The sequence below is a fragment of the Solanum pennellii genome, chromosome 10 (assembly GCF_001406875.1).
Source record: "Solanum pennellii chromosome 10, SPENNV200".
In the NCBI taxonomy this organism is placed as follows: domain Eukaryota; kingdom Viridiplantae; phylum Streptophyta; class Magnoliopsida; order Solanales; family Solanaceae; genus Solanum; species Solanum pennellii.
This window is the reverse complement of record NC_028646.1, coordinates 3,526,006-3,539,310: the sequence shown is the minus strand read 5'-3', so window position 1 is coordinate 3,539,310 and position 13,305 is coordinate 3,526,006. Positions and strand designations below refer to the sequence as shown.

Sequence of the window (13,305 nt, the reverse complement as noted above, 5' to 3'; positions counted from 1 at the left end):
AGAAAAAGATTGTTCTGGTAATGTTTCTGTTGAGATATATACTATTAACCATGTGTTAAGAAATAATATTTATTAAAAAATAAATATTTGCTCAATTTTAATAGATCATATATTCGTTTATGGTGTCTATTTACTTATATAGTAGATGATTTAGTGTGTAGAGTTTAAGCTTATACACAGAAGATTAAATCATCGGTTCTTATAAGTATAAAGTTTTTGGTTCACAATCTAGGATGTAAATTGGACATGCCATCGGGTACGATTTTAGCACAAGATTATATATAATTTATCCTGATTATGGGAATGCTATAGTTCCAACTTCTTGTGCTAATATATTTTGTATGTATTGAACGGGACCGAGTAGAAATAGTTGTTTTAGACCGACTAATAAAAATATATTCTCTAAACAATTAAATGTACTTATATTTTTAATCATGATAATTATTATGATCTGTATATATTAATTATCGTTTGATTTATTAAAAGGTGAGATTCTGAGATGAGTCAATATGCCTGGTAAGTTGGATGATAATAACATATATCGGTGAAATAATAAGTTAGTTGATGGAATCCATGTGTTGCCATAGAGATTGATTGATATGCCTTTTTGAGAAACTTATAAGTTTTCATCGTGTCAAACCTTGCAAGTGGATTTATAAATCCGACACGTGAAATAAGTTAAGCAGTGCTCTAAAGAAAATTAATCATTAAGTTAAATTCGTCAGTACTTTAATTTATTGATTAGTATCTGAAATCTTAACATGGGGAATTACATAAGTGTTTAATAGGGAATTACGAAATAGATGAGTGCAATTACGAATTTCTAATGGAATGATTTGTAATTTATTATGGTAAGAATAATTCAAATTATTTATTTTGGATTATTTCCTTAATAGGAAGCCTCGGTAATTAACTATGTGGTCCCTATAGTGCCCATATTTAACTAGAACTCAGAATCCTATTTTTGTGCAAAAAGGAAGAATAATATCGATTTTTTCTAGTTTTCTAGAAAAACTAGGTTTTCTAGTCCTATTTGGATTAGGAAGAAATCTCTATAAATAGGGATTCTCCTAACCTAGAAAAAAGAGGAATAAGTATTATATTCAATACTTGCCCCCCCAAGTATTGAGAGAGTTCAGATGTAACTTGGGATCACTGTAGAAGACCATAGTTATCTTGTAGATCCACTTGAAAATCTGTCTAACTTGGGGATTCGCTTGAAGGTATTTCACGCTTCAAGAGGTATTTATCGGATGAAATTTCAGTATGTTTATGTGTTCAAGCATGTTGATGTGTTCTAGCATAAACGGTATTGGTTATCTATTATTCATGTAAATAGTAAGATCCGGACACGTTTCCGTTGTGCATATATGTTTTCTAACAATTTCACGGTTCAAAAATTAACTTGGAGTACTATATTTATGTAAGTTGGTAATTTGATGATAAATTGAGTTTGTTTAAAATTTTGAAACATTTTTACTTGTCCACTATATAAATGCAATGAATACTATACCATTTTACGTTTATTTTATGGTTGCTATTAATACAATTCATTTTTCAATGTTTAGATGACTTATATCTAATAATTTATTAAGGTCATTTGCTATTTCTTAATCTCTATATCAAGTCAACAGTGGACAACTATTGTTGGACAAAGAAAGTGAGACACCTAATATAAGGGCTAAAATAGATAATTTAGATAAATATATTTATGATTAAGATTATTATTTATTTCTTAATATAGTATTTATATTAATAGAAAAATCTCTAAATACGAATGATATGGACCAGAAATAGTATATTAAACTAAACATAACGACAATTTATCACTAATTAACAGACGAATTACTATGTATTTTATGTGTTAGTGGTACACCTATACTCACTATATTCACGCTTGTAAAAAGCAGATTCAAATCGAAAATCAATCCAAATTCATTAAAAAAATAATGAGTTTAGTTTGATTTGATGTAAGAAATTTAAAAATTAATAATATTTGATTCGGAATTAAATTATTTTTTGTATATTCTCTTATATATAAGAAACTACAAACATACAACTTTTTTCAACGATTATTTGTTGTATGCTTGTAGCTAACGCTGTGAGCCCACTTTAATACTCTTTTCGTTTTAATTATTTCTCTTGCTTTTCTTGTTGATATGTTATATATTTGTAAATTACATTAAAAATATCATAAATTTACAATTTAATATATTAGATTATATATTTAAAAATTATGTTAAAAAAAAAAGTGTACTATAATTCAAAAATGCACAATAACGTAACTAACAAGTTAAAACACTTGAAAATCATATAAAAAAAATTTGATTGGAACACTAAGAGTAATTTAGTGTTTCCAACGCAAAGCTTACTTGAGTTAAATGCAAGTCTTGTCCAACTAATGTAAGCACAAACCAACAAATATATTTGGTCTCAAAGCTTACATACAAAACGTGCTTTCATTTACAAAGATTAAATAATAGCATCATTATATTATGTGATATGTATGAAAAGAACCAAACATAAATTTAATTGAAAAGAATGTGTACCCACTAATATAAAATCATATGCAAACAAATTATAATTATGTTACCAAACATGTTGAAGGGTTGAGAATAACGAAAGAAACGGGATACATATATATAAAGATTTAAAAAAAAAAAGTGAAAAGAGACTATCTACTTATCGTCAAATTTATTAATGATGATCACAACAATACATTATCACCTACTAAGGAATATTATTGAAGATCGTAGATAATTTTTTGGACGCTAACAAGGTCATCATTAACACTTTGTTTGGATCATTGTTACTCATTGTTTCATAATGTATTGTATTGTACTCTACTGTACTGTATTGTATGGTAGATTCAATTTTTGGCTAGACTGTATTGTTTGTTGGTTTTTAATAATATTTTAATTGTTTGGTTTGATCGTATCGTACTGTATTGCAATTTATAAATTTACTAAAATATCCTAATTATTCTGGGGTACGAGGTCTGATTAGATTTAATTAAATAATTAAGATAAAGGGTAAAATAGTATTTTCAAATATTATGTAAATATACAATTGGCAAATGAAATTAAGTAACAATGGGAACACATCAAATTGGTTGTTCCATAAAATAGGGGTTTTCATTGTTACGTAACACGAAATTTAACAATACAATACAATACATTTTAAAGAATAATCAAAACAAATATTGTAAGTATGGTAACGATACAATACAATATAATGGATAACAATGATTCAAACATAGTGTAAGCATATGTGGAGATAGGCAAATAAATATACAAATTTTCCAGCAAACAAGGGGCATACACATGAATATAGAGTTTCTTCTCCGTACAAAGCTTATGAATATTTTAAAATTTTATAAATTTTTTCAATGTACAAAACAATGTACTACACAATCATAATTTTGTTGGTCCCTTTAATTTTGTGGGCGTAACATAGTTTAATTATTTATAATAGGAAAAGTCCATCAAACTTTTAGAAAGGCTCATTTATGTTATCAGTTAAAATTTTATCTCATTTATGTCATTATCGTTAAAGAAAAGACTTATTCATGCCATTTGAAGAAAAGGCTCATTCATGCCATTATTTTTTAATGGTGATTTTGTAAAATCATTTTTGGCACGTGGCTAATTATAATTGTCAAGTCATCAGTTCTTTTAATGAAAAAAATCATACTTATGATTGAAAAAAATTAATTAATTTTTTATTATTTTTTTAGTAAATAAATTGATTATGTGACTGAATTATAATTGGCCACGTCATCAATTTTTTTAATAAAAAAATCAAAATTCTAAATAAAAATTAAATTTTTATTTTTTATTTTTTTAATTTAAAAAATTGATGATGTGGCCGAATTATAATTGGTCACGTGTTAAAAATGGATTTGCAAAACCACCATTAAAAATAATGACATGAATGAGCCTTTTCTTTAACGGTAATAGCATAAATGAGCTAAACTTTTAGCTGATGACATAAATGAGCCTTTTCTGAAAGTTTAATATTTGAGCCTTTTCCCTTTATAATATTGTGGAAGGGGGTCTATTTTTATTTTTTTTTAATTTATACATTTTATAATTGACTTAAGGATTGAGTGTCAACTATCGTTAGCTACAACCAATCGTAAAACATGGTTAGTTTAATAAATTTTAAATTCTTTATATGGCTAGTTGTTGGAGCTTAGTGCTTTTAACAAATAATTTCATACACCAAGTCATCACCAAATAAGAAACAAATTTACTAAGAGTCATTCACCTTTGTCTCCTTTATACCAAACAAGTCACATCACATATCGTCATGACTTTTGTGACAGATGAGAGCATGCTCAACTTATTAATGATCCTATGATATTGATTGCAATCAACAAATTAAATAAAAAGGTAGTTTGATACACAAAATATTCAAATCAATAAAGTCGGATTGGGGCCTATATCCATACGAAGGATAGCTCAAATCTTTCTTTAGGAGTTCTGAAGCGTTACAATATATTCCTATTGGATCATTTATTCTCGAAGAATGAACAACTTTGGGTATCCCACATTCATATCCTCTTCGGCTTGCTATGTAGCCTCTTTAACAAATTAAATTCTCCATAAAGACGCTATTTATTTGGTTCTCAACTTGCAAATTTATCGATCTAGTATTTGTAACGCCGCTTCCTCAAAGGACAAACTATCCTTAACCCAAATAGTTTCTAATGGAACAATAAATGATGGATTACACTTCTTCAACATGTAGATATGAAACATAGGATGCACGACTGTCAACTCCACATGAAACTCTAGCTCATAAGCGACTTTTTCAGTCCTGCTCAGAATACGGTAGGGGAAAATATATCGGGGATTAAGCTTCACTTTTTTCACCAAAATGCATTACCCCTTTCATAGGAGAGACCTTCAAGGACACCCAATCATCTACCTCAAACTCTAAGTGTTTCCTTCTCACATCAGAATAAGATTTATATCTACTTTACGCCATTTTCAGTCATCCTCTAATCAATGTGACTTTCTCTATAGCTTGGTGAACTAAGTTTGATCTTATCAAAGTTGTCTCACCCTATTTGAACTAACTAATGAAGGATCTACACCTCTTTCCATAAAATAGAGTCATCTAGATGTTGGAATGATAACTATTATTAAAAGAAAACTCAAAAAGAGGTAGGTGATCATCCGAATTACCTTTGAAATCGATCTGACAAGACCTCAAAATATCCTTTAGAGTTTGAATGATTCATTTAGCCTGGCCATCGATGTGCGAATGAAAAGTTGTATTAAGGTCCACACGGTTCCTAGACTCTTTCAAAAAGACTTCCAAAATGCAATGTGAATTGAGTACCAATATCAAATATGATGGACAAAGAAACCCCATAAAGTTTGACTATCTGTCAAGTATACACTCTTGCATAATCTTTGGCGAAATCTGAAGTAAAGTGAGCCAACATAGTCATCCTATCTAGATTTCCCAAATGGAGTTTTGTTGTCGGCTTATACGAAGTAGGTCTGTGATGAAATTCATGTTAATCATCTCTCATTTACATATAAGATACTTAGACCATGAGCCTTGTCACATGGTCTTTGATGTTCCACCTTTACTTGTTGATAGTTAGGACACTTCGCTACAAAACTGCTATGTCACTTGTCATACCATTCCACCAGAACACTTTTCTCAAGTCATAGTACACCTTAGTGGAACCTGGGTGGATGGAGTATGTAAAAAACTATGAGCCTCTATTTAGATTCGATATTTCGACCAATCAACATCAAGAACACACAATATTTCTTGATATCAAAATATTTCATTTCCCTCAAGAAGATTTCCACATTTTGTTTATGAACTAAATCTTTCAGTTAATGGAATCAATATCTTGCTTCTCTTTAACTTTAATCACCGATAAAGACTCATACCCATATAAACTACCACACCACCCTCATCGAAATTTGTAAGATAAACTCCAAATCGTGTAAGTACATGTACTTTTATCATCAGTTCCTTCTTACCTTCATCTATATGGGACACACTCCATATTTACAACTTGCTAAGAGCGTCGGCAACAACATTTGCCTTATCTAGATGGTAAAATACGCTCATATAGTAATCTTTAAAGATCTCAAGCCACATAATCTAATGAAGATTTAGATCTTTCTAGCTTAATACATATAGCAAACTCTTATGATTTGTGAAGTCGTCAACATGCACACCGTAAATAAAATGACGCTAAATTTTACACAGAACACTGCAATAGCTAAATGTAGGTCAAAATTGGAGCAAACGTCAATAGGGCCTTCAGGTCTTGAAACTTGACCTTCATTTGTGTTAGAGTGGCATGGGAAAAAATAGATGAGAATCCCTCAACAAACTTCTTATAATATTCAACTAAACCCAAAAAGCTACTAATGTCAATTAGAGTAGTGGGCCTAGGCCAGTTCTTCACTACTTCAATCTTTTGTCATCAACAAAATACCCTCGACAAAAACAACGTGGCTAAAAAATGCAATTGATTTCTACCAAAACTCACATTTAGAGAATTTATCAAACAATTGTCTATCCTTGAGAGTTTGGAGAATAATCCTGATGTAAGTAGCGTACTCCTCTTCACTACGGGAGTATATTAGGATATCACCTATGAATACAATAACGAACATGTCAAGAACACCCTGTTCATGAGGTCCATAAAATCTATAGGAGCATTGGTTTATAGAGTTAGTAATGACCTTGGTATTAGGAAGATATCTTTGTGATAGAGGTGTTAGGTTATGATCTATTATGAGGGTGGAATGACCCTGATGGTGGAGTTGACAGTAAAATACGATGGTTGAACTTGTGATATAGAATGTATTGGTTCCAAGATAATCTTCTTGTAGTAAGAGTGATGATTGCAAGGTTGGATTCTAACTTTATCTCCAAGTTCATGTTTCTTTGATTATTACATGATATGATATGGTGGATTCAAATCAACTGATGATGTCTATCAATACATGTTGTTTGTACTAATATTACTCCTGTTGTGTTACTTGACATAGTCTAGTTGTAGGATCCAATGATGTTTCATAGATAAAGACGAAGATGATCTCCGATAGCTTCTACTTTTCTTCCTTCATGGCGTGAGTTGTGTTTATTTGATTCAAAACCTTGTATCTTCTTAGAAATTGTACCTGCTTAGATTAGTTCCTTGGATAAATTTCAATGTAATTCTTTACAAAAGAACTTTATTTTTAATTGAGTTGAGAGGAATTCTATATGTAAATCAATTGTTAGCATATAATTTATTCACTTCAACATTTAATATCCTAGTTTCTATGTAAGTATTCTCCTGTCTAGATGTTAAAATAGGTATTCACACGGTCCAATAGGTTGGATCAGTGGCAGACCCAAAATTTTTGTTGAGGGGTTTAAAGTATAAGGAAAAAATTCAGGTAGTAACGAAAGTATGCGGTGAGCATAGTAGTCCATCGGCATGCTCTTTGCACAAGAATCATAAATATTTCATTGGTCCATAAAAGTAAAGACTAAACTAAGCAAAGATATCGAGAACAAAGATACATTGATAAGAATTTTAATGGATCAACTGTATTACATAAGTTAATTCCTAAAATGGGTGAAAATTAAATGATGAAAAAGGGAATGAGGCGGGGAACAAAAATATTTATCTTATCATGCTAAATCTAACTTAATTCATTATACCATATTAAACATTTTTTTTTTTTTACTTTTGTCATGCTCCATCAAGCATTCTTAAAAATTCTTGTTTTTTTATACTTTTATTTTGTAATGTTTTACTTTAGTTTTCACTTTTTAAAAATTTTAAATTAGTATCCATTCAATCTCATATTTACTATAAAAATCGTCAAGATTCTCTAAAAATGTGTAAGATTACTAATATTATAATGCATATTCAAATGATAACCAAATAACATCGTCAAGTTTTTTAGTGCATATAGTTCAATTTACTAGGTTTGTCATAATTTATAAAAAAAAATAAAAAAAATACACAAGTACCCCCCCTACACTATGAACGAAATCAGAGACACACCTTAACTATTCTAAGGTCCTAGACCGAAATCACGAAGTGTGCCACGTAAGACAAAAAGGTGTATAAAATTACAAAAAAAAAATAAGTTTAGGGGGGTAATAGGACCTTAATTTAGCTAAGGTGTGTCTCTGGGATTTTGGTCATAGTCTGGGGCGGTACTTGTGCATTTTCTATAAAAAAAAATACAAATAACGAATAAATCAAATAAGTTTAGTTTTCATCCCTCTAAAATAGAATAAAAATATAAAATGAATTTTATAAATTAATATCTTTAAAAGGATGTTAACTATATTTAAGTTTCTTCATTAAATTACATCTAATTTACCTTTTTTAAAATAAAAATATTATATGTATCTCAATTTCTAGTTAAATATAATTCATCATACTTAAAAGAATTTTAATTTCAAGTTAGTATATGAAAAAGAGTTACATTGAAATAACATGAATAATAGATATGAAAATAATAAAAAAATAAATGTGTCTAATAAATTTAAACAAAAACAAATTAAAAAGAAGAAATGGAATAAAAGGAAAAAAATAAAAAGAAGAAGGTCTAAGCCCAAAAATTCCATTCTCCAAAGTATTAAAAAATAGGGGGAAAATGTTGCCCAAGGAATTTGAATATGTGACCTAGGAGCAAATTTCGAACCATTTATCCACTAAGTCAAACCTGTACTTAGTTTTCAGAAGGTTCATTTTGATATATATATTCATATAAAATCAGAACTTAACGTTATATATATAATGTAATTTTTTGACGAAAGGGTTCGGATGAACCTCCTCGAGTTCACCTAAGTCCGCCCAAGGGTTGGACTATGACACAAAAAGAGATTATAACGTAGTATGTATCTTATAGAAAACTTGTATTAATTGAACCACCATTTGTACAAGCAAAAGCCAAATCAACTTTCTAAAGACCATATCCAAAGTAAAAAAATAAAAGAAACATTAAGATGACCAAAAACTAGATATTATGTACAGAAAGAGTATGGTCTTCTTATGTTTATTGGGACCATGTTTCCCCCTTTTAATATTGTTTAACACATTTAATTTGTCTTAGGAGCACGTCTAGATCGGATCTTGACCTTAAGTGGGTGGGCCATTTCACAAGAGAGCTTTAATACCTCAGACAAGTCAACATTACTACTGGGCCCAAACTCGAATTCGTGTAAAAGTGTTGCGACCCAATAAGTGACTGTAGTCAAGCCTAGTGCCTTTCCAGGACAAGATCGCCTTCCAGATCCAAATGGTGCCAATCTCATGTCGGACCCTAGTACCGAGAAATCCATGTCACTATGAGCATCGTTCAAGAACCTTTCTGGCTTAAACATAAGTGGGTCGGCCCAAACATCTGCATCTCTCGTGATGGCCCACATGTTCACCATGGCCGTGGTCCCAGCTGGCACGTGATAACCATCAATTATGGTGTCTGTTATTGCAAGGCGGGCCCACGACAATAGTGGACCAGGAGGGTGCAACCTTAGTACTTCTTTTACCACGGCGGGAAGATAGATCATTTCTGATACGTCAGACTCCGTCATGGTTCGTGATTGTCCGACGATTCCGTCTATCTCGACTTGAACTTTTGATTGAATATCAGGATGAAGCGTCATTCGGGCTAGTATCCACTCTACCAATACCGCTACTGTATCAGTCCCCCTAAATATCATTTCCTACAAAAGTAAACTTTAATTGTAAGGACAAATGTGTCGTGGTCCCAGTGGCGGATCCAAGATTAGAATGCAAGTGTGATACTGCCTGCATTGACTTATGACAAATTAGAATTTTTGAAACTTATTTCACATAATTGACACATAAAGTAAAGGGAAAAAAATAATATCAAAATAGTCAGGAGGTCAATGTAATTTGAACTTTGTAATTGCTATTGATTGTGACCTTTTAACCACCTATCACACTAATTTTTTAATTTAAATAGATAGCGAAAGATGATTAAAAAAAAAATAGTCACATATGTTTGTGAAAATTTCAAAATAATCCCTTTATATTTTGCATTGAATTGTTTTAATCCTTAACTTTTGTCAAAAATTAACATTTTTTGTCTTTGTCTAATATTTATATTAAAATTTGAAGGAACTAAAAAATATTTTTAAAAAATAGTGGGAACTCAAATTTGGAGGTACAAATTTTCGATTTATTTTCAAAGTTTGGTGCAACTTTTTTAGGTGTAATTTTTAATGTTTTGATATCTTATTGGTGTTTAGCACACTTTTTTTTATTTACATACTTAATGATTTGATTAGACTTTATTGATATTTATAATTAAATCTTTTTTCTATTATTTATGTCAAATCTACCAAATACAAATTATTAAATATTTGATAGAGACTAAAAACATTAACTTCTAGCTAATTTAAAAAATTAAAACTATTTCGTGTATACTTTAGGAACTATTTTGAACCAATCATTTAATATTAATAGAACATTTTTTTCATATTCTTACAATAACCAAAAGATATTTTTAAGGAGCAAAAATTCTCGAAAAGGACAAGTCGTTTAGGAAGAAAATGACTTGATTAAGTAGTTATGTTAGTTTTCTTTTCTATTTGTATATATAATATATCCCTTCCTTCACATCCTTCCGTTTTTAGTCTGTTTCAAAATAAACATATATTATATTTCTGTAATCAGAAACATTTCAATTCTAGAAGATATTCACATCAATGATCAACAAGTGTTCTAGATTATAAGTTTTTTTATGTCAATCGAACAGTGTCCGTTTTTAGTCTGTTTCAAAATAAACATATATTATATTTCTGTAATCAAAAATATTTCAATTCTAGAAGATATCCACATTAATGATCAACAAGTGTTCTAGATCATAATTTTTTTATATCAAATCAAACAGTATCACGTAAATTGAGACAGATGAAATCTTACCCAAAGTACTGCAATCATGTCATTCTCTGATAATCTTTCTGAGCCTTGAAGAGATAGCAAAACATCCACAAAATCACCAGATTGATTCATATGTTGATCAAGAATTTTTTTGACAAATTTGTTTACTTTTGGCACAAGTTCAGAGCACCTCTGTTTAATTCTCTGTAAATCAAATTCACCTAACCAAGAAATATGATCAGACCAATTTAACATGCCTAAAAGTTCATAACCTTCATCAACTAATTTCATCAATTCTTTTGTTTCTAAATTACAACAATCAAAATCATAACTTTTACCAAAAACACAACACATCATATTATTCAAAGAAGCCAATTTTAAACCATCCCTAACACGTAAAATGTCATTTGGACTATTTTTTTCAAACATAGAAATCAATTGTTTAGCAATTCGAAATCTTGGTTTTTCATAAAATTTTATTTGCTTAGGTGAAAATAAATGATTTGATGAAATTTTTCTAAGTGTCCTCCAATAAACCCCATATGAAGCAAAACCAATTGCTCTATTGAACATTAATCTATATGCTGATTCTTTAATCGGACGATCAGCAAATACTGAACTGTTTAATATTTCTTTCGCGACTTCAGGATTACAAGTCACAATGACTCGTGTTTCACCAAGGCTAAAACACATGAGACGACTTGCTTTAAGAGTTTTCGCGATTTTTGCTATTTTATGATGTGCTAGACCACTCATGAGGTTCATACTTCCTATAATAGGAAAACCTTTTGGGCCTGGAATTGGATTTGATACTAATTTTTTCCATGTGTGTTTACCCCAAGCAGGACCACCAGGGTGAGCCCAGTAAATCATGTTCATGACAAACCATATAAGAATAACAAAAATTGCAAAGAATACTGAGTTTATAGAAGTGAAAGATTTGCATTTTGAAGCTAAAGCAAAAATCCAAAGACTTTCTATGTTTGTTGTCATAATGAATATATTTGGAGAGAGAGTGAGAAAAAGAAGTATACTTGGTGTTTGTGGGTATAAAATGAGAGAGATATTGAATGGTTTATATAGGGGAACCATAGTTAACACTAGCTAGCAAAGTATTATCTTGTATTATTATTATTATATAATATAAGTGATGACATAGTGACGGTTTTCATTAACAATTCAAAATCTGAAAAAGTAAACAGACAACAAAACTCAATGAGATTCAACATCTAATATATATATATATTATAAAAAATAATTTCCAACTTTGTGTTTACACTATAATTTTTTGTCAGGTCAGGAAATTTAGATGAACCCTCTCACATCTATTTAGAACTCAGCCTCTGATTATAAATATAGTGAAATCTCTTTACAACGATATTATTTAGTCAGATATTTATTGATTACTATATCAAAATGTTACAACAGTGAATATACCATGAAAATAGATTTTTATGAGAAAAAAAAACAATTATTATGGAGGATGATTGTTATGATGAGGTCTAAATATGCTATGTCTCCGTCCTATATTAGTTGATCATTATACTAAAAACAATTGTGAGATATAGTTGATCATCTTACTAATTCAAGAAATCATTAATTATTTTTCCCTTTTTGCCCTTGCAATAAATTCTTTTTAAACGTGTCTACACATGTTTGTAAAGTTTTAAAGAAGTTTTTAGGGGTGAATTGGTAAAACTCCTCTTATTTTTTTATTTCTTAAAATATACGTGTAAAAAGGAAACTGATCAAGTAATATGAAACGGGAAGAGTATTATTTATTTTTCCTATTTATTAACATAGTTTAATATGGGTTTTTTTTAGAATATTCTATGGATTATGGTATTAATAAAAGCAATAATTAGGTAGTTATTGGAAAATGAAAATTGGGCGGAAATTCTGAAGAGAGCCGCACGAATGCAAAACCAGAAAAATAAAAAATTAAATTAAATTAAATTTCAACCTTCAAGGCGCTTAAGGCACGTCTTATTATTACTAAGATATTTTTAATATTTTGATTCAATTTATGCGATATTATTTGATTAAATATGAAATTTTTGAATTTATTATATATTTTAAATTATTTTATAAAATTACAGTATTATTAAATATAAAATGATGTTATTTTTTTTGGGAAAGACTTTATTGAGTTGTTCTATATCGATATTTGGTAGTATGTGAATATTTGGTCTCCATTTATAATCTTGATTATTATTTACTGTTCGATCTGGATTGAACTTATTAGATTAAATTTTAATTAATTTTAAAATTTTAAACTAAATCAAATAAAACAAAAGTCACCAATTTGATTCAATTTTTTAATTTACAACTAGCTTATGAGACAATTATTTTAAATGTAACATTAGAATTCAACAAATTTCTTCCAAATACACCAGATGAATGTA

At 29.5% G+C, this 13,305-nt stretch overlaps 1 protein-coding gene across 1 annotated transcript; it reads right to left on the bottom strand.

Moving 5' to 3' along the window:
* Positions 1-8,901: 8,901 nt before the first annotated feature.
* On the bottom strand, positions 8,902-11,893 carry LOC107001880 (cytochrome P450 78A6-like). Its single transcript, XM_015199834.2, has 2 exons — positions 10,943-11,893; positions 8,902-9,717 (listed from the first exon to the last, which is right to left on the bottom strand). Exons 1-2 carry the CDS (start codon positions 11,891-11,893, stop codon positions 9,091-9,093), a joined length of 1,578 nt encoding a protein of 525 aa, XP_015055320.1. The 3' UTR covers positions 8,902-9,090.
* Between the last annotated feature and the right edge of the window lie 1,412 nt (positions 11,894-13,305).